This window comes from Panulirus ornatus, chromosome 42 (genome assembly GCF_036320965.1).
Source record: "Panulirus ornatus isolate Po-2019 chromosome 42, ASM3632096v1, whole genome shotgun sequence".
NCBI classification, from domain to species: domain Eukaryota; kingdom Metazoa; phylum Arthropoda; class Malacostraca; order Decapoda; family Palinuridae; genus Panulirus; species Panulirus ornatus.
Genome location: NC_092265.1, coordinates 566,467 through 591,087, shown reverse-complemented (window position 1 = coordinate 591,087; position 24,621 = coordinate 566,467). Strand labels below are relative to the sequence as shown.

At 37.6% G+C, this 24,621-nt stretch overlaps 1 protein-coding gene across 2 annotated transcripts; it reads left to right on the top strand.

Annotated features, from left to right (window-relative positions):
* The first annotated feature begins 49 nt into the window (after positions 1 to 49).
* Positions 50 to 23,904, top strand: Su(fu) (suppressor of fused). 2 transcript variants are annotated; one of them, XM_071686243.1, is made up of 10 exons: positions 50 to 101; positions 224 to 431; positions 1,838 to 1,930; positions 3,557 to 3,735; positions 6,505 to 6,733; positions 9,793 to 9,958; positions 16,216 to 16,388; positions 16,786 to 16,911; positions 18,427 to 18,634; positions 21,235 to 23,904. In XM_071686243.1, exons 1-10 carry the CDS (start codon positions 65 to 67, stop codon positions 21,304 to 21,306), a joined length of 1,491 nt encoding a protein of 496 aa, XP_071542344.1. In that variant the 5' UTR covers positions 50 to 64; the 3' UTR covers positions 21,307 to 23,904. The 2 variants fall into 2 exon arrangements, with proteins under 2 accessions (XP_071542344.1, XP_071542343.1); XM_071686242.1 differs by having other exon boundaries at positions 224 to 458.
* The last annotated feature ends 717 nt before the right edge of the window (positions 23,905 to 24,621 follow it).

The window sequence follows — 24,621 nt, the reverse complement described above, 5'->3', positions numbered from 1 at the left end:
AGCTTCCGCAGCTTGACAAAATTAGAACAGCGTGACAGCGAAGATATTTTAAGATTTTGATTAGATGTGGAAAAAGTATTCGATCTTTTCTAATTATTTAAGTAAGGTTAAAATAAGGAGTGGAATTTATATTGTAATACAAAATGATGTTATTCTGTTTTGCTGGCTGTAATCAACTTGTTTTTCTCATAAAATTGAATCATCTATAGTTACCCCTCGTCAGGTTCAGGTAGAGAGAGCGAATTCGGGAACTGTGTCCTTGTTATGGACTGGAAGGAAGGTCAAGGAGCAGGACCTGGCCATGTTCAGGGGCAGGTTTCTGGCCACGAACAGGTGATAAGTGGAGGTGAGACGCCAGCAACAATTCCTGCAGGCTTAGAGGCTCTCTATGCAAGATGTCGCAGCATCTATCTTGACCAGCCAAATCCACTGCAAGTCACCGCTCTTGTCAAGTATTGGTAATTAATGACAACCTTCACCCAAATAACTACTTAATGTTTTTTAGCTTTGATTAATACGATTATAATCTGTGTGTATTCAAGGATTTTTTTTTCGGGGGTATGCATGTAAATGATCAAGATCGATAAATTCAGAAATTCTTGTGCCTGTCTTATGGTGCAGACTTATTTTTTGTTTGGTATGAGAATATCACATGATTTCAAAGGCAATATTATATCAGTAATAGCAGTTGCGTAAAGCTTACACTGAAGGGTAAGATCATCAATAGATGATAAAGTTTTTTCCCATACAGGTAGTGCAACGGTTGGAGATTAGAATGAAAGTGGAAGAAATTGACTTGCAACCTCCAGTTTTAGTCTGTGATATTAGATAAGGTGATATTGGTGAAGGTTATCAATATCAAGGGAAATCTGAGGTCTGGAAAAACCCGCAATGTACCAGAATATTGTGAAATCAGATGAGCTTGTAGAAAAAAGCTTGAGACAGAAAATTATTATATCTAGTCAAAGAGAAGTAGGTAATTGTTTCCTTTTTAGTTCTCCCACCAGATCAGTCTCTAGACACTGACATGCATCTTAGATACTGGAGCAGTAAAGTGAAAAGCTATTACCCTCCGGAAATGAGAGGACATCATATTAGAATACTAAAAAACAGTCAAGAAATAAGTGATACATAGCCCAGTGTATGGCTGAGTTACTGTTGATCTAAGCAGTACACAGTGTGGTGTTGATGTTTCTCTAGGAAATGTTGTTGCATATTTTATTATCAGGAGGGTTAATGACATCTGCTTAGTGAGCCAGCACTTAAGTGGTTGTCAAGTTGCACTCCTCTGACCCAGGTAGCTGTCTTTTCTTTCTGCCTCACTAACATGTGGACTACTGGCATTCTGTCCACAAACATACAATCTCTCCTTATCATTCATGCTGCTCATTCTTTGTACCTCTAGATTTTCTTACGTTGAGCACAATGCGCTAGTCCTGCCTTTTGGCAAAATGGTAGGAGCTGTAGATAGAAGTAGGTAGGAAGATTTAGGCAGGAGCATTAGGGAGGAACATTAAGTAGAAGTAGTGGGTAGGAGCATTAGATAGAAGTAGTCATCAGGAATATTAGGTTGAAGCCTCTGCAAACACTGTGGTAGACTTGCCCTCTGCCAGTGGCCTGTTAAGGGTGAGGCACTAAAGGCTAAGAAGCAGCACTGGGGTTCTTAAGATATGGAGTCTCTGTTGCCATGGCCACCCCTTTGAGGGAGTTCCAGTTGGAACAGGCATCAGAGATGTAGATAGTTATACTATATTGTATTATATTTTCTAGATATGCTTTCAGGTGATAGTGATTCTTATTACTGTATGTTGAAATCTAATTATTGCTTCCTCCCCAGGTTGGGAGGACCAGACCCTCTTGATTACATCAGTATGTATGCCAACCCAGGGAATACTAAACTGAACATCCCTCCTCACTGGCACTATGTTAGGTATGAGTTGGTTTTGAGTTTCTATGTATGTTGTCTCTTTTTATGCAGTGGCACAAACTGCTAACTTATGTCATTCTCATTTTATGTAAAGTATCATTACTTTGGTGAATAGTGAATTGTGATGATTTGTTTGTAACTTGTGTAGATAATAGTTATTACAGAACCAGTGAAACTGGAAACTATACTGTAAGATAAAATGCTCATCCTTTCATGTTTTTGTGTTTAAAAGCCCTGTCTGTACAGGTTTGCCTTTTTCTTTGTTAGTGAGGTAGTGCCTGGAGTAGATGAAGAAATGGCTTAATTCGCTCACATCCACTCTCTAGCTTCTATTTGTAATGCACAGAAACCAATGCCCTCTTATCCATGACAAGGCCCCACAAACTGTTCTTTTTTTCTCTGTTGCTTCTTCATATACCCTTGTTCATCCTATTAACAATGTGTTAACCCAGTGTATACTACATTGCTCCATTTCACTCTATCCCTTGTGTACTTCACATCCCTAGCACGTTCATGCCCCGAACCTTCAAAGCATCTTTCACTCTATCCTTCCACCTTCTTCTTGGTTTCCCCTTTTTCCTTGTTCCCTCCACTTCTAATGTATATATTCCCTGTCATCCTATCCTCACTGGGAACTCCAGTTCTTCTAAATGTATTTCCATTGAAGATACATTCCTGTGTACACTAGATCTGATCTGTGCAAATGTGAATGAAGTTAATGATAACGATAGATACCTCTGATATTTTTATGCCATATGAACTGCATTAGTTTTTTTAACAGTTTTTATTTGTTATTGTAATTCTTTATAGAATTACTGTGTACATTGGTCAGAAACATGTTCTTAAAATATGATATTTATGCATATCAAAACCAAGATAAGCGTTGACTGACTTTGTTGTGTTGTAGTGGTAATGTTTGATAATGCTTGAGAATATTATTGTACCCCTCTCATAAACAGGTTACAATTATTGCTTAGCATTTTATAGTTCATCATCATTTGTGGAGTCACCCCTTTTATATCCAGTAATAGCTCATTCTTTGTAACTAGATTTTCCCAAGATGAGCACCATGTGCTAGCCCTGCCTTTTGGCAAAATGGTAGGAGCAGTGAATAGAAGTAGGTAGGAACATATAGGCTTGAGCATTTGGTGAAACATTAGGTAGAAGTAGTTGGTTGGAACATTAGATAGAAGTAGTCATTAGGAACATTAGGTAAAAGCCTCAGCAAACACTGTGCTAGAGTTGCCCTCTGCCAATACCCTGTTAAGGGTGAGGCATATAGGCTAAGAAACAACACTGAAATTCTTTAGTTATGGAGACTGTTGCTGTGGCCACTCCTCTGAGGGAGTTCCAGTTAGAACAGGCATCAGAGATATAAATAGAATAGTTACTTGATATATTGATTTTTGTTTGAAATTTCTCTGTTAGTTCGACAATTTTGAATTTGTTCTTGTCTCATTGATTTATCCTTTGATGGGCACTTCACAAGAAAAGCTTGTATGAATGACCCTGGAAGTATACAGCCATGTGTATGAATTGTTTTTGTGGTGAAACATATAAACACTACAACTAAAATTTAGCAAGATATATGATTTTGAAATATTTTTAATCACAATCTGTCTCCCCTAGCTTTGGGTGCTCTGACCTTCATGGAGATGGCCGAGTTCATGAGGCAACAGGGCCAGAATGCCCCAGCGGGTTTGGTTTTGAGTTAACGATGCGCTTGAAGAGAGAAGATGGAGAGAAAAATCCACCCACTTGGCCTGCAGCCATCATGCAGGCTTTAGCAAAATATGTTTTCCAGTCTGGTAAGCCAGGGATAGATAAGTCAAAAAGTAAATTGGTTAATTTCTTATACTCTGTTGTTGTTACAAGAATTAGAAGATTCAGCAGAACTTTTATTTGTAATCATAGAATAATTTGTGGACATAAGATTGACAAGGATTTTGTGTGCAGAATTAATTTGTGAAGTAGGAAGTGCCATGAAGAGGTACACATGCTGTTGTTTTTGGATATTCCTTACTAGGCAGCATTCGGATTTTAAGTTATACTTCAGAACTTTTTTGGGGGGTGCATATTTTGTCTTTTTCGGGATGTTAAGGGCTGTTCACTGTCACAAAAGTATTCCAAACAAGGTAAACATTTTTGGCTTTTAGTTGAAGAGAGATCTTTTAACTCAATCAGTTTTAGCAGATTCATTTTATTTTCCTTTTGAAAGTAATCCATTAATCCACACCATTTCAGCATACCCTCTTCAGCTTTCTCAACTACATTCTTTTTATTACCTCACCTCTCTCATATCCTTTTATTACTTACTCGATCAAACCCACTTACCCCTCATATTGTCCTCAAACATTTCGTTTCCAACACATGTACCCTCCTCTACACATCCTTGTATGTAGCCCTGTATGTTATATGGGCTCTTAAGAGAGGTGGGCTCTATATGTGGATATTTATTTTTGTGATCTTTTTGCCCATCATGGTGCTGGAAAAGTGTATGTTTATTTAGATAGAATGTTATATGAGAGTGTTGTGTAGTTTGTTACTTGAAGACTAATGAGTAATGATTATATGTCTTGATTATATAACACAGTTGATCATGATGTTGGTTAGGCTCTGTTGTTCTTTGACTGATGACCTGTTCTGTTTCACTTAGCAAAATTCACTGTTGAGTATTCCTGGCAAATTATATGGGAGGGTATTGATTGAGAGGGTGAAGGCATGTACAGAGCATCAGATTGGGGAAGAGCAGTGTGGTTTCAGAAGTGGTAGAGGATATGTGGATCAGGTGTTTGCTTTGAAGAATGTATGTGAGAAATACTTAGAAAAGCAAATGGATTTGTATGTAGCATTTATGGATCTGGAGAAGGCATATGATAGAGTTGATAGAGATGCTCTGTGGAAGGTATTAAGAATATATGGTGTGGGAGGCAAGTTGTTAGAAGCAGTGAAAAGTTTTTATCGAGGATGTAAGGCATGTGTATGTGTAGGAAGAGAGGAAAGTGATTGGTTCTCAGTGAATGTAGGTTTGCGGCAGGGGTGTGTGATGTCTCCATGGTTGTTTAATTTGTTTATGGATGGGGTTGTTAGGGAGCTGAATGCAAGAGTTTTGGAAAGAGGGGCAAGTATGAAGTCTGTTGGGGATGAGAGAGCTTGGGAAGTGAGTCAGTTGTTGTTCGCTGATGATACAGCGCTGGTGGCTGATTCATGTGAGAAACTACAGAAGCTGGTGACTGAGTTTGGTAAAGTGTGTGAAAGAAGAAAGTTAAGAGTAAATGTGAATAAGAGCAAGGTTATCAGGTACAGTAGGGTTGAGGGTCAAGTCAATTGGGAGGTGAGTTTGAATGGAGAAAAACTGGAGGAAGTGAAGTGTTTTAGATATCTGGGAGTGGATCTGGCAGTGGATGGAACCATGGAAGCGGAAGTGGATTATAGGGTGGAGGAGGGGGCGAAAATTCTGGGAGCCTTGAAGAATGTGTGGAAGTCGAGAACATTATCTCGGAAAGCAAAAATGGGTATGTTTGAAGGAATAGTGGTTCCAACAATGTTGTATGGCTGCGAGGCGTGGACTATGGATAGAGTTGTGCGCAGGAGGATGGATGTGCTGGAAATGAGATGTTTGAGGACAATGTGTGGTGTGAGGTGGTTTGATCGAGTAAGTAATGTAAGGGTAAGAGAGATGTGTGGAAATAAAAAGAGCGTGGTTGAGAGAGCAGAAGAGGGTGTTTTGAAATGGTTTGGTCACATGGAGAGAATGAGTGAGGAAAGATTGACCAAGAGGATATATGTGTCGGAGGTGGAGGGAACGAGGAGAAGAGGGAGACCAAATTGGAGGTGGAAAGATGGAGTGAAAAAGATTTTGTGTGATCGGGGCCTGAACATGCAGGAGGGTGAAAGGAGGGCAAGGAATAGAGTGAATTGGAGCGATGTGGTATACCGGGGTTGACGTGCTGTCAGTGGATTGAATCAAGGCATGTGAAGCGTCTGGGGTAAACCATGGAAAGCTGTGTAGGTATGTATATTTGCGTGTGTGGACGTATGTATATACATGTGTATGGGGGTGGGTTGGGCCATTTCTTTCGTCTGTTTCCTTGCGCTACCTCGCAAACGCGGGAGACAGCGGCAAAAAAAAAAAAAAAAAAAAGATATATTACATGGCAACTGAAGATAGATGAAAGGAAAATTCAGTGGTGCAAATATCGTATAGGTACATGGTTAATGAAGATAGATGAAAGGCTATATTACACTGTGAATTTATTGATTTATTTTTTCATTTAGAAATGGTTATACTACAGGATTTTTGATAACTGATATAATTATCTTTGGGGATAGGGGAGAGAAATGCTTCCCATGTTTTTCCTGTGTGTTGTAGAAGGTGAATAAAAGGGATGGGAGCTGGGGACTGGAAATCCTCCCATCCTGTGGGAAAAGTAAGGATTTTCCCTCTGAAGCTGTCACATGTTCCTAACTCTACCTCGCTAATGGGAAATGGCAAATATGTGTGAAAAAAATAAAATAATCTGCTTTACCTTGGACAACATCATTAACTAGGTGGTGCTTACTTTCTATTCTTACAGAGTCTGTATTGTGTGTTGGCGACCATGTCTCTTGGCATTGTCCATTAGATAATAGTGAAAGTCGGGTGCAACATATGTTGATGGGTGAGGATCCGCAACTTGGAAGTGTCACAACACCTAATGGATCTGTACAATTTGTACAGATAGTTGGGGTGACTACAGAAGAACTGAGGGCTGCTCAACACTGGAATGGTGTTGGTGTTCTTGATATAATGAAGCGAATGCCAAGGTGAGACTAATTTATGTAATGTATAATTTTTTTGCTGTGAAGAAATGTTTGTGAGAAATACTTTGAGAAAGAGAATGACTTACTGTATATATCGCATTTATAAACATGGATAAAACTTATGCTTGCAGGCATAGGACATTTAATTTGCCACAGTCCTAGAAATTTGGTAAACTTGAACGTTCATATTCTGTGAATTTCTTAAGCGTTTGTAGGTAATTGATATAGATGGGAGAGAAATTTGAAATTCTGACAAATTATAGCCAGTGGAACATACCCAGCCACCCCTGACAAATTTCCATGGGAGAGAAACATTGCTAATAGTTACTCAAGTGATGCTTCTTGGTTAAAGTATACTAACATTTTTGCATGAAAAAAGTGCAATTGTGTATTACATATTTTGAGCTCAATTTTTTGGTTAAAAGTTATGCACAGTACTTTGTAGTTTAAAAAAAGTACAGAAACCAAAGAGAAAAGAAAAAACAAGTAATATTGAATAAGTCTGAAAAATGTGGCTATCTGTCTATCTCTCCATCTGTCTGCATCTTTGATGCCAGTTCCATCTGGTAACTCCCATCAAGAGGGTTGCCATGGCAAAAGAGTCTTTAGAGAAAAGATGATCAGTGAGTGTCAAGTGGTCAAAAGTTAAAGTGGTAGAGTTGTTCTTCAAAGTGACAATAAGAAAATATTTGTATTAGAGAAATAAAAGGGGAGAAAACTGATATATTTAATGAATGGTGTAAACCAGGTATGATGAGAATTATCTCGTATGATTAATATGCCCTTTTGTTCAGCAAACTATGCTGGGAAAGGAAATGCAAGATCCTTTTAGGTTTGGTTGTAACACACCACTCCTTAACCTTCCACCTATCAGGCCTGAGCAAAATAAACAAAATAGAAGTGAGGAAGCAAGGGAAGGAGAGAGGAGGAAGAAAAAATTGACATTGAAATGAAAAAGAGGGAGGAGATAGATGTAAGAGAGGGAGAAAACTGACATGATAGATGAGTAGATAGCCATTAAAAAGACAAAATATGATTGATAATTATTGTATATGTAAGTCCACTCAAAGTGAACAACAGGGAATCAAGCTGAATTTGCTTGTATTCATTGTGTTCCCTTGTATGAATATGAATTAAAGCAAAACATATTGCCTGGGGCCTGGATGTGGAAAGGGAGCTGTGGTTTCGGGCATTATTGCATGACAGCTAGAGACTGAGTGTGAACGAATGGGGCCTTTGTTGTCTTTTCCTAGTGCTACCTTGCACACATGAGGGGGGAGGGGGATGGTATTCCTTGTGTGGCGAGGTGGCGATGGGAATGAATAAAGGCAGACAGTGTGAATTGTGTGCATGGGTATATATGTATGTGTCTGTGTGTGTATATATATGTGTACATTGAGATGTATAGGTATGTATATTTGCGTGTGTGGACGTGTATGTATATACATTGTGTATGGGGGTGGGTTGGGCCATTTCTTTCGTCTGTTTCCTTGCGCTACTTCGCAAACGCGGGAGACAGCGACAAAGCAAAATAATAAAAAATATAATAATAAAATATTGCTATTTAAGGAGACTATATATTTTGTGTATCCTATAGACAGTCTCTTTTTACTAAACCATTTGCTATGATGCTCTCACTTCACGTACCTCCCTGACTCAAACTTAACGCATCTGCCACTCTGTCGTTGAACATATTCGATGATCCTTCAAAATGCTAAATCTATCTCCTCATCACATCATTTCTTCAGGTTACCACTTCCTCATTTTCCCCTTTCACTGATGTTTCCATTAGTTCTCTTCTATTTCTCTCAGTTTTAACCTCCCTCCAAACATTTTCTTATTCTTCTTAAAGTTTGTTTGTAATTGCTCCCCCCATCTCTCATTGCCCTTTTTTCAGCACCTTCACCCTCTTGACCTCAAACTATTTTTGTCATATATCTTTTAGTCACTTACTCTCTTTCTCTGAAATGATACCTAAATAACTCTCTTTCCTCTTTCATTGGCAGCTTAACTTCCTCATCCCTTCTCTCACTACCACTTCATGCTGTCTGCATGCCACCCAATTCCCTTGCACATGGCTGTGTTGCTTCCCTGTATGCTTTCCATTCTCCACCCACTCCTCCATCATCATTCACTCTCACCTTTGGCCATTTTATAGTCAGACTGTCATGGTATCTCGACACAAGCCTCCTTCAAGCTCACTAACATTCACCACCTTGTCACCTACATCATTACCTCTTGTAATAACCTATACATATCTTCACCTCTGCCTCCACCAAATAATAATTAGACCTTCACCTCTGCCTCCACCAAATGATAATTAGACATCTCACCAGCTGTTCCCTGCCCTTTTCAGCAGGAGTCTTTCTTTTGTATGCTTACCAATTCAATAATTCAGTAAATAGCCTTATTATCATCCACTCTTTCTTGAAAGACTTCCTCAAAAGAGCATCATGCCTAATGCCCTGTTAAGTCTCTCTGAGGTTTTTCAGACTTTATGGAGTTGATCAAGGGGACCATTTATTTGTGTACTTTGAATCCTTGAAACCCTATTTTTGTGAGGAATATCCCATTGTGGATTAAGAAACTTGTTTAATGATTTCAGTCTAGACTGTACATAAAAGTACATAATAAAAGAGAGGTTGGTCTGCTTTAGCCCCCTTAGAAACCATTCATGAAAGGAAATCAAGAAAAGTGGTCTTGGCATTCATCTACTATCTTTGTCAGACGATACTTTAGTTTAAACGTCATAGATCTGCTGTGTGCGGCCCTGGTATTCCTCTTTTCTCTTTTGGGAGATGCAGATTCCAATGTCCTTTTGAATCACCACTGAGGGAACTTATTTTAAGTTTTGGGTGTAAACTTTTTATCAGAAAGCTCTTTCTAAACCCTTCACATCAGCTTTTTCAGTGAATAAAAGTTTTTAAGACCACTTACAGATACACTGCATTTTATTCATATTGGTCACAGGCATTTGACAAATGGTCATATTTTCCCCAGCTTTCTGTTAAGATGTTGTAAATAAATTGTGTCCTATTTTAATTTGATCTGTCAATTTACAGTGCAGGAGGTCCATGGATGCTGACAGACATGCGTAGAGGGGAGAGCATTTATGAATTGGAACCATCTGTAGCAGAAGAAGTAGAAAATGGAATTGAGAGTGAAGGTTCCAATCTGTCTGGTGTGTCAGCCAGAATAGCATGGGCAGAGGCAGAGCTTGGTAATATGGTAAATTGATTTAGCTTTTTGAAGCTTTGAATGAAATAGTACGTGGAAGGAAGAGGTAGAATAACACTGCTCTTGGATTTCTGCAGATTATGTCTTCTCAGGACAATAGCTCCTTCAAGAAAGTTTCTTTTCTCCTGTTATCATTCATTTGAATTAGAAATATGAATTATTGTTATTGTCCTACAGCCGATATCCTTTGTCATTGATCAGTAGGTCATCTGATATCTGGCATTCCCATGCATATTTCAGATATCTGCATGTCTTGTCATTATATCTCCTCTCTCTTGCAATTTTTTTTTTGTCTCCTCATATACTTAGATAATACCAATTTACCCCTGTATGTATTTCCTCACGTATTTGAGATTTTTTTTTTCATAATCTTTCTAAAGCCATTATATCTGTGACATGTACAACCATTGTATTATATTTTTTTTTTTTCCCAAAAGAAGGAACAGAGAAGGGGGCCAGGTGAGGATATTCCCTCAAAGGCCCAGTCCTCTGTTCTTAACGCTACCTCGCTATCACGGGAAATGGCGAATAGTATGTAAAAAAAAATATATATATGTATATATATATATCCCTGGGATAGGGGATTAAGAATACTTCCCACGTATTCCCTGCGTGTCGTGGAAGGCGACTAAAAGGGGAGGGAGCGGGGGGCTGGAAATCCTCCCCTCTCGTTTTCCTTTGATTTTCCAAAAGAAGGAACAGAGGGGGCCAGGTGAGGATATTCCAAAAAAGGCCCAGTCCTCTGTTCTTACTGCTACCTTGCTAATGCGGGAAATGGCAAATAGTTTAAAAGAAAAAAAAGAAAGATATATATATATATATATATATATATATATATTTTTTTTTTCTTTTTTTTGCTTTGTCGCTGTCTCCCGCGTTTGCGAGGTAGCGCAAGGAAACAGACGAAAGAAATGGCCCAACCCACCCCCATACACATGCCTTGATTCAATCCACTGACAGCACGTCAACCCCGGTATACCACATCGATCCAATTCACTCTATTCTTTGCCCTCCTTTCACCCTCCTGCATGTTCAGGCCCCGATCACACAAAATCTTTTTCACTCCATCTTTCCACCTCCAATTTGGTCTCCCTCTTCTCCTCGTTCCCTCCACCTCCGACACATATATCCTCTTGGTCAATCTTTCCTCACTCATTCTCTCCATGTGACCAAACCATTTCAAAACACCCTCCTCTGCTCTCTCAACCACGCTCTTTTTATTTCCAAACATCTCTCTTACCCTTACGTTACTTACTCGTTCAAACCACCTCACACCACACATTGTCCTCAAACATCTCATTTCCAGCACATCCATCCTCCTGCACACAACTCTATCCATAGTCCACGCCTCGCAACCATACAACATTGTTGGAACCACTATTCCTTCAAACATACCCATTTTTGCTTTCCGAGATAATGTTCTCGACTTCCACACATTCTTCAAGGCTCCCAGAATTTTCGCCCCCTCCCCCACCCTATGATCCACTTCCGCTTTCATGGTTCCATCCGCTGCCAGATCCACTCCCAGATATCTAAAACACTTCACTTCCTCCAGTTTTTCTCCATTCAAACTCACCTCCCAATTGAATTGACCCTCAACCCTACTGTACCTAATAACCTTGCTCTTATTCACATTTACTCTTAACTTTCTTCTTTCATACACTTTACCAAACTCAGTCACCAGCTTCTGCAGTTTCTCACATGAATCAGCCACCAGCGCTGTGTCATCAGCGAACAACAACTGACTCTTCCCATATATATATATATATATATATATATATATATATATATATATATATATATATATGTTGAAATGTATAGGTATGTATATGTGCGTGTGTGGGTGTTTATGTATATACATTCGTATGCGGGTGGGTTGGGCCATCTTTCATCTGTTCCCTTGCGCTACCTTGCTAACGCAGGAGACTGTGACAAAGTATACTAAATAAATAGATATTATTATACTTTATCGCTGTCTCTTTTGATGTAATGTTTTTGGTTTACCCCACCAGTGAATGAAAAAAAATTCTTTTACTGATTCATGTCGAGGTACTCAAAAATATAAAGTCCATTATTTTGAGATGAAGTGGAGATGGAGTGAGTACTTTGTAGAATTTTTGAATTTGTTTGGTGATAGGGTGACAAATGAAGGGTGTTCGGGATAGGGTGACAAAAGAAGGGTGTTTGGGTCAGGGAAGTAGGTGAAGTGATAAAGTCATGACTAATGGTGTGGTGAAAAGAGGTGATGAAATGTGGTGAAGTGGCTAGGATGGATGGTTGTATTTATATTTCTTAAGAAAGGAAGTGACTGTGTTGTTGATTGGGTGATTAGGATTCCTTTAAAGAGTGGCAGTTTACATGCATTCAGCTAATCCTCAGACACCTCACCATGATCAGTACATACATTAAAAATCCAGACTAACCGATCAACAACACAGTCACCGTCCTTCTTACAAAATTCAAGTGCAATACCATTCACCTTTCATCTTATGTAAGGCTTTCACCACTCCACAAGGCCTCCTTGTCAGTCTCTGGATCCGAAAATGCCAAATACAGTTCCGCTCTTTCTCCTTAGTATATGTCACTCAAATTCTTCAAAGGAAGCACCTTTTCCATACACCCCCTGCCTTTCCTGAGTTCTTTCTTAGTATATATATGAATTATTTATATTTATTATGTTTTAAGGAAAATGATTGACATGTTACATGCAGTGATGCATAAGGATGAATTAAATACTTTGAAAATCATGGATTTTTTCAATGAATGATACCATGATTTTCCCCTGCAATTAATGTACTGTATGCTTTTGCACTTTGTAATTTAATTTTTTTCTTTACAGTGCATAAGAAAAATGCCTGGTCATAGTGCATTCCCCCTGCATTTTGGCTGCAGCTGATTTAGATGATTTGTATAATGATGTATAAGAATTTTGGGCAGCTTTACATAACTGTTGTGTACAAAATATAGTAGAACATTATATAACTATAGTTACTGGTTCTTGTATTATTGTTCTTTCATAGCAGAAAGCTGGGAACTTTGGCTAAATGGGTTTGATCTAGATGAAGTTGTTTGACAGTTGACAGGGGATTATGTGTTAGGAAAGCATTTTGTGTATGAGTGTGTTTAAATGATCCATTGGTCTCACATGGCAGGTCACTTAATCTGCAAAATGGAATAGAAAGAAGCCCTTATATAAGTTTGGAAGTCCATAGTTCACTTTAGCATGCTGGGCATGCATTGAGGATGTTTGAATGATTTCAAAGGCTGTATTTACTGGATACATGAAAATTGGGAATGGAGTTGGATATATAGTTAGATACTGGTCATAGCAGCTGTTCTTTGATCATTGAATAGAAACATGCTGTATCAACAACATAACATCACTATTCTTACAGTCAGGAAACATCCTTTTTTAATGCCCTTTCTCAGTGGTTGGTTCTTTGTCTTGCTTAACTAGGAATTCAGGTGGTATATTTCAGCATGCATCACCTATTAGTGAGGACATGAAAGGGGAATAATTAGTTGTCTTTTGCCTTTTTCAAATAAGAGCAGATGAGTATAGTTTGTCCCTTTCTTTTGTTCTTTTGCACTGTATTGCTACTACTGTTTTCTGCCAAGATAGGGTCTTGCAGTAGGCTGGGACAGTGGTACATATAGTCACGTGACTTTCCTAGATGTCGGTTATAACTCTAGGTCATCACACCACAGATTGCATTGCAACTGATGATTCATTTTGAGTTGACTTGTATAACATGTTATCCTAAAGGGGTTTCCTTGTAGAACATAAGATTTGTTTAGTGGCAGACATCATTAAAGTAAGCAGCTTGGGACTTGACAAGAGATGAATGCACTGCATATTGAATATCTTAACTTTATTCAATACGTCTCAGGGCTGATGGGGTGAATTTGAAGCAGCAATTTACTGAAAAGTAAATTTCCTTTTCTTTGGCTGTATAGTCTCATTTATCTAGGTGTCAGCCATATTTGTGTTCTTGTGTAACAATGCAGAGCATCATGAGGTCTGATTAGGTTCAGATGACAAGACTTCTACCACCATGTATTATAAGTTGTAGAACCATACGTGTTTTTAGAACACTTGGGTTTTTAAGAAAGGTGAATGTTTTGGACTATCCCTCCCTTTTGGCAAAATAGTAGAAGCAATAAATAGAAGCAGGTGGTAGGAATCTTAATCTTGTCTTTCATTAATAGTAGAGGTATGGCACTTGTATGTTGTATGAAGAGCAGTCACTTATAGTCATATATTTTCTTTCATGACTAACTCTGGCAGTAATTTTTCTGATATACCAGGTGGTTTTTTGGGTCTAGTGTGATTTTAGATCTCGTACAAAAATTGTGTGGAAATGGAAGATTTTTAGTCATGTAGCAGCTCCTGCAGTAGTATGTTATGAAAGTAATTTTGAATATTTCATGGGCATTATCATGTATTCATGATAGAGAATGTAGTAGTTATATATTTTTTGGTAGTATTTTTTCATATTTGATCACTGTCTCCCATGTCAACAAGGTAGCACCAAGATCAGATGAAGAAAGGCCACATCCGCTCATATATTCTCTAACAGTCATACATAATGTTCCATATTCACAACCTGGCCCTGCAGAACTTTCCATGGTTTACCCCGAATGCTTTACATGTCCTGGTTCAATCCATGTTGACCCCAGTATACCACATCATTTTAATGCACTCTATCCCATGCATGCCTTTCACCCTTCTGTATTTTCAGGCCCCAGTCGATCAAAATCTTTTTCAATCCATCCTTCCATCTCAAATTTGGTCTCCCTTTTCTCCTTGTTCCTCTTCTTGATCCCTCCACTCCTGGTACTTATGTCCTCTTTGTCAACCTTTCTTCACTCACTCCATATGTCCAAACTGTATCAGGAAACTCTCTTTAGCTATCTCAACTACACTCTTTTTTTTTTTTTTTTTTACCACACAATTGATTTTGTGTAATGATATATTTCTTAGTAACTGCACTACTACTAAGGGTAGGGTAATGAAAGAAAAAGATTTTCAACCGGAGAGAGATGATTTACCCGAAGGACCCTGTCGGATGACCTTAGTCTAGAGTTCATAGTTTGCCCTTCTTGGTTGCATGTCCCTTTCAGGAAGGTGTACTATTTCCATGTGTTGACTCTGTTATTTATCTTATGGTAATATGGTAAAAGACTCTGCAATGAAGTTGATATTTTTTCATTGGCATATCCAGTTCCTGGGAAACAAGGCCAGATCAGGTCTGCTTGAGTTTTGAAAATTAAGCAGTTTCTTACAGTTCTTGTATCAGGCAGGTGATTTTAATGAGTGTTGCTAGCTCAGTAAGGAGCTTAAGAGAATCTCTTCTCTATGCCAAGCATCTCTGATCCAGCTGGGACAAAAATATTAGTGTGACATTTTTGAGCCAGTTTGTTAAAAAAATATGGTAAACAAGGTGCCGCTGACAGGGGCTCATATGTACTTTTTTTCTTTCATGGATAGCATCACTGGAGCATACAGATTGCTAAAAGGTAAGGCAAAGGAAGAGTGGAGATGTATGTATAGTCAGCCCCAGAGCAGCTGCCTGTTATTCTTTCATGGCTGAATGATGGCACTGTCAGGATGCTTTGCAAATTCACCAAGTTTGAGGAAATTGGGCTCTGCATCTGAGCATGTAACTGTGGCAGGTCCTCTTTTGACTCACTGAGTTACTTCACTGTGTCATGGAAGCCACCCAACAGAACTGTTACATGTTCAACAGTCCACCTCTGATAACTGTGAGAGCTCTTTTAAGATAGATGATTGCTGCATGCTGACATTTTATATTTCAGCATTTTTCCATCAAGCATTATTTTGGTAAAGTTCTCATCCACACAACCACTTGCTTCTTAAAATCATTCTTGCTTATCTCTGCTTTCCCTGTTTAGCTTTTTCTAATCCTTTTTTTTGCCACTATTCCATACACTGTACCTCTCGCACTTTAGTAGTCATACCCAAATAATTATTTCATAAATTCTTATACTTTTTCACTTAGTCCCTGTTACTTTTCTGCATTGGTATGAGCTTTAGCACATTAGTTTTTATGATAATGTATTTCCTGAAAATTTATGTGGACCAACTTACTTCTTTTTGCTTCTTTATCCAAGGCAATGGACAAGAGCAGCAGTGTTGCTGAAAGAATTAAGATATTACTTTATGTACCAGCTTACTGTAATTAGAATATTGTACTAAGTTTATGAGGTTGGTTACTTTTTCACAGGATCCAAGTTCCCTGCTTTCACCAAGGATAGACACTGATCGAGAATCTGAGTCATCCCCACGAATAACACATGTGGAGAGTGAACAGATAAAGAGTACCCTACAGAAAGGTCTCATGCAAGGTGCAAATAAGGGCTGTATTAATCATGGTACAATAGAAGGGAAGGATGGCAGGTATGCTTAACCATAAAGTTTGCCTTCATGAGATGTGGACTGAATTCTTTATTGTGTAACAGTCACATAATAAGCTTGAATGAAACAGTAAACATTTGATATATGTAAAAACTGAATATGGGATAAATTCAGTATTAATAAGTTTTGAAAATATATTGGAAATGTAGACTACAATAGATATTTGTTTAATACTAACCTTTTTCTATGTAAGGCTTGAAAGTTAGATGATTATGAACAAATTTCAACTTTAAGCTTCTTTTTAAGTGATGTAGAAACTAGATAGACAGACTGCAAAAGAGCATTGTTAAACTTTAGTTAGAAAAATAGATATATATTTATGCATTTTTGTTACTGATTGCTTTCATAGCAGCAGAGAATGATATATCTTTTTAAACAGTGAAGGAGATGTAGAGGGCAATGTAGCCACCACAGATTCAGCAGAGTTGTTTGTCACTCGGAGGTTGGAGTCTGTGCACCTCACAATCAACCTTGAGTCTGGAGCTCTTCTACCTCTTGCTCTTAGGTCAGTCTTTAGAATTGAAATTATCCTCTTTGAAATGATTCCCAAATGTTATAAGATGGCAACGTTTTAGGTAACCAGGGTTAGCTAGTTTGAGGCATTGGATACCAAGTCAGGGACTTTGACATGGCAAGTGTGACAGGCTCTGTGAAGATACAACAAATAGCACCATAACAACCATTTCCAGATGTGTAATTGAACTTGCATCTCTTGTGATGAAAGTGCAAAGCAATGCAAGTAGTGCCATGATTTTTCTTGATAGTCCCCAGAATTCCTCAAGATTATTGATATGGCAAAAAGATGAAATTTTCAAATTAACTATTTTCCTCTTGAAATGAAGAGAATACATGTAAAAGTAAAGGATTTGGACAAAAAGGTGAGATAAAACACTCATATGGTCATGGTATAACGGTAAAGTTAATGTGTAGAGGCACTAGTGAGGGTGATGCTTGGAGGGAAGAGGAGTTGTTAAGGTACAGCAGGTTGTAAACTTATGATACAGTTTCACCCATGACCCTTAACAATATATTTGAAACATGTGACATTAAAGAATACAGAGAAACCAATTAAGCATGTGAAATTAAAGAATACCGAAAACCCAAGTAAGCGTGGCCCTGAAGCAGCCCAAAAGATAAGGCATAATTCCCTTGAGGAGTTGGAGGCGAGAAGTGGGGTGGAAGGAGTTACAATCAGAGCATTGGCAAGTGACCCGTTTTCATGAAATGACTTTTATAACTATTTATGGTTTCTGTTTATGCATTCTTTTCTTACATGTTTGCCATATCCTTCATTAGCAAGTTAGCATTAAGAATGGATGATTGAGCCTTAGAGGAAAAATCCTTACTTAGCTGCTTCCTTTGTCCCTTTTGGGAAGTAATGCAGGAGGGGAGGATTTCCAGCCCCTTGCTCTCACTTCTTTGGGTTTTCTTTTATGACATGTAGGTGATACATGGGCAGTATCTTTCTCCCCTATATAACTATCTATATCTATCATGCCAATTCCCTCTGGAAACTTCTGTCAAGGGTTTGACCACAGCAGCAGAGTCTCCACCTATCATCACTGTCCTGTGCACATGGATAACTATTTACTAATATTAACATAATTTTACTTGATGTCATTTGCTTATTCTTTTAAACACATACATATGTACACTTCAGAATTACTTCCATTGTTAATATTTGAAATAAGCACCTATGTTTACCAAGAAACCTTTAGTAAATGTACAATTGTCAAAATATTGTCATTCAAAAAAAGCATGAGAAGCAGTTGTGTAAAGTAAATGATGTTTTGTATTGGTAAAGTTGCTGTTCATGTGTATGTTTGAATTTAAGTCTCATAGGGGAAACACATGGTGAGGTTCATTTATCATTTTTTCAGATAACTAAAAAGATTAACAGAGGTTGAACGTCATATGTAAACAAAACTCTTGGAGAGTATGATTTACAGATATGATCGTAGATAATCTTTTTCTACTTATTTATGTTTCATGTGCTGATTAAGACTTTATTTTCACACAGGGGACGGCTAAAGCATGGTCGACATTTCACCTTTAAATCCGTTGTTGATGTTGGTGCCGTAACTCTAGTCCCACCTGGTGTGGCTGGTGCTTTTGTGGATGCTGGTTGTCCATATGCTGTTCGTGGTCCTTGGCTCCAGATATTCATACCCGATGATTTCTTTCCTGTTATGGCAACAGATTTAGCAGATCTTGCAGATCCTGAAGAGGTAATCATCTTGAATACTGGTGGTGCTAATAATGGTAACAACAGCAAAAGTAGCAATAGCAGTAGAATATGTAGTAATAGTAGTAGTGATAAGAGTATTGGTACTGTATCAGGGAGTTCCAAGAAATTAGACTGAGGACTTTCCCCTGTGTCTCCTCTAACAAGGAAAAGGACTACAATAAGACATTTCATATGAAAGAATTCATATCAGCTCGGTCACACACTGGAGCTTCTTACCCTGGTTGGGATGAAATACACTATGATATATTAAAACATCTTAACATTCCATAAAATTTTTGTTAGATTTATTTAAGTTTATATGAATGCTTAGTGTTCTTCCAGTTAGTAGGAAGGTTTCCCTTTCGTGTCATTTTTATATGAGGTAAAAATCATACCGTTGCTACAGGCTGTGGAATTATTGCACTGACAAGTTGTCTTTGCATAATGATGGAAAAACTGATTGATGGTGGATTCGTTTGGTACCATGAAAGAAATAATGTTATCCCTCAGAAGTTGGCATCTGAGTTTAGGAGGATATGTGAAAGGAGAAAGTTGAGAAAAAAATATTCATAAAAACAAAGTTATAAGGTTTAACATTACAAAGAGAGAGGTTAGTTTGAATGGAGAAAATTGTAGAAAGTATGGTATTTTAGATATCTGGGAGTAAACATGGCAGTGAATGGAACCATGGAAACTGAGATGAGTCATAGGGTGAGTGAGGAAGAGAAGGTTGTGGGAGTATCAAGGAATGTGTGGAAATAGTGGTCACTATCTGTAAAGGAGAAAATGGATATATTTGAAAGTATAGTAGTCCCAGTGATATATGGATGTCAAGCATGGGCTATAGAGGAAAATATATGGAAGAGGATGAATGTGTCGGAAAATGAAATGTCTGAGGACAATATGTGATTTGAGGAAGGCTAATTGAAAAGTAATGATAAGGTAAGAGAGGGGTGTGCTGAAATGGTTTGTCAAAGAGGATACATGTGTCAGAAGTGAAGGGGAAAGGATAAGTGGGAGACTAAATTGGAGATGGAAGGATGGAGCGAATAAGATTTAGAGTGCTTGGTGCCTGAACATGCATGAGGGTAAAAGGCATGCAAGGGATAAAAAATTGCAGCGATGTCGTTTACAGGGGATGATGTGCTGTGAGTGGGCTGAAACAGGGTATGTAACTATATGATGCCATTTCTTTGTCAGTTCCTGGTGCTACCTTGCTGATGTGGGAAATTGGAAACATGTATGAAAAAAAAAATCTGTCAGGAGTTACAAAGTTTTGATCTACCACATAGTCCTTGATATGAATATCAGATGACATTCTTAAAGGATTTGCTGATCATCTAAACATAGCCATATTAACTGATTTAGAGAAAGCCTGTAATACTACTTAGAGTTATGGCATTACTATGCAACTCAATGAAAAAGGCCATCGAGGCAGCCTATTAAGGTTTATCAAACAGTTTTTGAAAAGCAGATAATTAAGGTGAGGGCTGGTAGTACGTATTCAAGAGAAATCCCACTGGAAGGTGTGCTGCAGGGTATGTGAAAGTGTTGGCTGCTTCAGTGCTACTTTTGATAATGTTGTAAACACTAATCCAGGGTATGTTAGATTGTCCCTCTTTGTTGATGATTTGCCTGTATATTGCCCATTGACATCTGAAGTTAATGTGCAATGCCTCAAGCTGTTGTTGATAAGATTACTAATAGGGCTGATGAATTTGGTTTGAATTTCTTAACAAAAAAGTGTAACTCTTCATTTTAGATTAGCTAAAGATCAGCAATTCCAGGTGTATTATGGAAAGGCATTCTTGAACCATCTAAAGAGGTAACAGAATTTTTTGGCGGGACTTTTGATGGATAATTGGCATGGGCCTCCCAAATTAAGAACTTTTCAAGTAAAATATTTTAGACAAAGTTACTAAAAGTTTTAAGGTTAATTAAAGGAGGTTGTATGATCCTTTCTGTGGATGGAAACTGGATTGTTGTTGCCATATATATTCATTGGCCACTGACAAATTCTTGAAAATGGTTGACATATGTTTTCTGTTATCTTGGTATTAGAATATGCAGAGGAGCATTCAGGTTCTAAGAGTGAAAGTTTGTTTAGAGATTCTGGCAAGCTTCCTATAAATTTAAAAAGTGAGGAATTTGGCTTAAAGTATTGCATTTCATCCAATATAAAGTGCAAGTTTTGTTCCACAAATGTCTCCAAAAGTTACCAACTATACTATGTGCCTGTGGTTAGGTTTAGTGGATGTGGTTGAAAATATTAAACTAAAATTTAACCTCCTCCATTTCACACACTGGTCTCAAGAGACTCCAGAATGAAAATTTCCTTTCCTTCATATTTTTTCTGTTTCTTGTGTAAGTGAGGTAGCGCTTGGAAATCCTTGAATTTTTTTTGAGCTGGATGGACCAAAATGTAGGAACTGTGCCAGATTTCTGAAAATTTTGAACTTTGTTAGGAATTAAGTGTTTTGGAATTTTGGGAAGCTTGATTTTTGAGCTCAGACTGCAATAAAGATTTTTGTGTATGGTGTCAGAAATTCACTGTATAGATGTAAAGAATTTTTCTTGCCTTCATTATTTTTTTTTTCTCAGGTGTCACTGCCAGCAACATTTAGGTGGCCCACTAGAAAACTTACCATCACGATTGTTGCAGAAGAAGTTTGAAAACTCAGTCAATTTGAGCCACAGATACCTTTAACTTCTAGTTAATGAGTCAACCATTTCTAGGATTGACTGCCTTTATGTGATGATCATATCAGCACAGTGGTGCTGTTCTTCATAATGTAGCCTCTTCATAAAGTTCATATTTTTTTTATATATTTTTCCATGAATCTCACCAGCAAAGTTTTTTCTTTAGAATAGGAGATACTGAAATTAGAATTATCTCTGTTGATATGCTTTGAAATTGATGTATTCCAAGTGCTTGCATGTTACTGCTTGAGCAGAGCTTATTCATTTGATAACCATGTGAAACTTACTAGCTGTAGTAATGTACTCAAATAATTATATGTAAAAGATCAAACTGAGGAGATTTGATGTGTTACAGCAGATTTATCAAATTGAGATAATGTTTTTCACAATTTACCTACCATGATATTATTTGCATCTTTTTCTTTTCTTTGAAAGCATAAATAGCACTGATGCAGTTGCAGAAAGTTTTGGTAATTAAGCATATTATGCTGACTCATTATTTAGGAATTGCTGTAAACACTAACACAGGAGTCATTGAAAGTTAAAGGATAGGCTTCATCCCATAAGCTGTAATAATTGGATAGTGTTTGACAATATTCCTTTTTGACCCTTTCTGTGAAGGGCTCAACGTTTGTCCACTTCAAGTTTCTTTGTAGGCCCTGACTTTCAACAGTTTGAATCTCATACCCTTTATTGTGTGCCATTAGGGTTGCTTTGGTGGCTGTAAATTTTCTAAGGCCACGATTCATTCACCCAGATGAAAAAAATAATGATTTTCGACATAATTTGCTTCTCATGGTAGCCACATCATGTGCTTCATAAGTTGAATTTATGTTTGTTCACTGCTCTTTACCTGAGAGTTATTTTACTGTTACGGTATACTGTATTTCGGTGTTTTCAAGAACTATACACACTCCTGGGAGTGGACAAATGTAGCAATAGCCTTGAAATATGACTGTCTTGAGAATTTATTTCGTAAATAAAGCCACTAATCCTTTGTCCACTCCTTCCACCACCTTATAGGACAGGTCACATGACATTTTGATTTTTTCTTTAATTTTTTCCCATGCTTAGGTGTTTTCCTTATTGCTGGTAGTGTACAACTGTAACATGAGCCTCCTTGGACTGCTAGACTTGCCAGTTTGTTTGTTAGCAGGTAGAATGTGAATATGTCCCGAGTGGTGGATTGAGGAGCCACTGGGCCTTAGGCTGAAGCTTTTGTTAGCCCTCATATTTTCTATTGAAGGAGTCAAAAGACAGTAAGATTTATTTATTTAACAAAAAATGTACCCTGTGGGTATGAATGTAAAGTGCAACTAAGATTTAATTTGAGACATTTCCCTGCTGCAGATTTGTCTGTGGGTCTCAAGAAATATATCTAGTGGATTTACGTTTATAGTATAGCTAGAATATAGTCTGCAACATTTCCCTACTGGAAATTTGTCTATCAGATCACTGAAAGTTCAGGTTCAATAAAATCTGAGACTGTGTGCATCACTGAAGGGTAGTTTAGTTTGTGATCACATTTTCACCATTATGAATGAAAATGTTTTTCTTATGCACTTTAATGGAGAAAAAGAGAGCTCACCTTTGCAATTGCTCACCATTAAGCATAGGCACATGCAGAGGTAGATATGTATACATCATAGAAAGCTTTTTTAATTAGTAGGCATTGTTCTGAGGATAATGATCATTATTTATATGACTAATATCCTTCAAAGTTTACTTTGACATCAGTCCTTGAATTTGCACTCATCAATCAAAACTACTTTCAAATGTACTAAGTAAACATCTATTACAAATATTCCATTACCTGTATCAAAGAAAATGGTATCCCACTAAGATATTTGTGGTACATCCTCAAACTCTTATACATATGTAGTAGAACCTGCTTTTGTTGAGGCTCGGCATTTGCCTACTTTCACAGTTGTATATTATACTACAACAGAGACATCTTTAATGAAAAAAGTTTGTTGAGTAAAATTTTCTACCATTTGTCTTTACTTGAATGGTCACACTTACGGGAATGTAGATTGTTGTTTATATTTGATTAATGTTAACATGTGTGCCTTGTTTTTCCTCAAAATAATAGCTGCCTACCTTTGCCTACAGGGTCCATGTGGGTTAACAGATATTACTGTTTTGTCTTGATACTTTATTTTGTTAATGTAAATCAAGATTATGTATACAAACTTTTTAGTATTTTACTTTTTAAATTTTTTTTTCTCAAAATAAGGAACAGAGATGGGGGCCAAGTGAGGCTGTTCCCTCTAAGGCTCAGTCCTCTGTTCTTAACGCTACCTTGCTACCATTGGAAATGGTGAATACATGTAGAAAAAAACATTTGCTAAATAGTTTGAAAAACATTTTTGAAATTCTTTCTTTAACACAGGCAGTACTATTGGTGGTAGAAATGATTTATAGATGTGTTGTAATTTGATTATTTGAATGTGATGTAGATAATGTAGATATTGTACAAACTTCTGTTAACACTCTGTCAATGGGGAACTTCTGTCAGTTGTTCTAACAGTTGGCATCCTTAGGAATTTTATTCAATACAATTGTGTAAAAGAATGCATTTTGTTATTCCTTTGTACACAAAGAAAAATTTATATATAAACCATTAGTTTGCAAAGCTGTCTTTCTTGTATAAACTTCATTGAGCTATATTGGATTCAGGGTCCTGAATCAAATTTTTGTTCACTGTAATCTTTCGAAAGGATTAGAGCATAAGTATTTGTTCCTTTATGAAAGTAAAACAACTTTACCAATTTTTTTTTTTTTTTTTTTTGCTTTGTCGCTGTCTCCCGCATTTGCGAGGTAGCGCAAGGAAACAGACGAAAGAAATGGCCCAACCCACCCCCATACACATGTATATACACACACGTCCACTCACGCAAATATACATACCTATACATCTTAATGTACACATATATATATATACACACACAGACACATACATATATACCCATGCACACAATTCACACTGTCTGCCTTTATTCCTTCCCATCGCCACCTCACCACACATGGAATACCATCCCCCTCCCCCCTCATGTGTGCGGGGTAGCGCTAGGAAAAGACAACAAAGGCCTTATTCGTTCACACTCAGTCTCTAGCTGTCATGCAATATTCACTGTAATAAATGGATAGACAGGATTATGAAAGCACTTAAAGGTAATGAATACTTGACAAACCAAAGCTCCTAACAGGGATATACTAAGGGAAAGGTATAAGTTTTCCACTCACAAAGGCTTTACCTCCAAAATCCTTAAGCTCTTCAAAGAAATT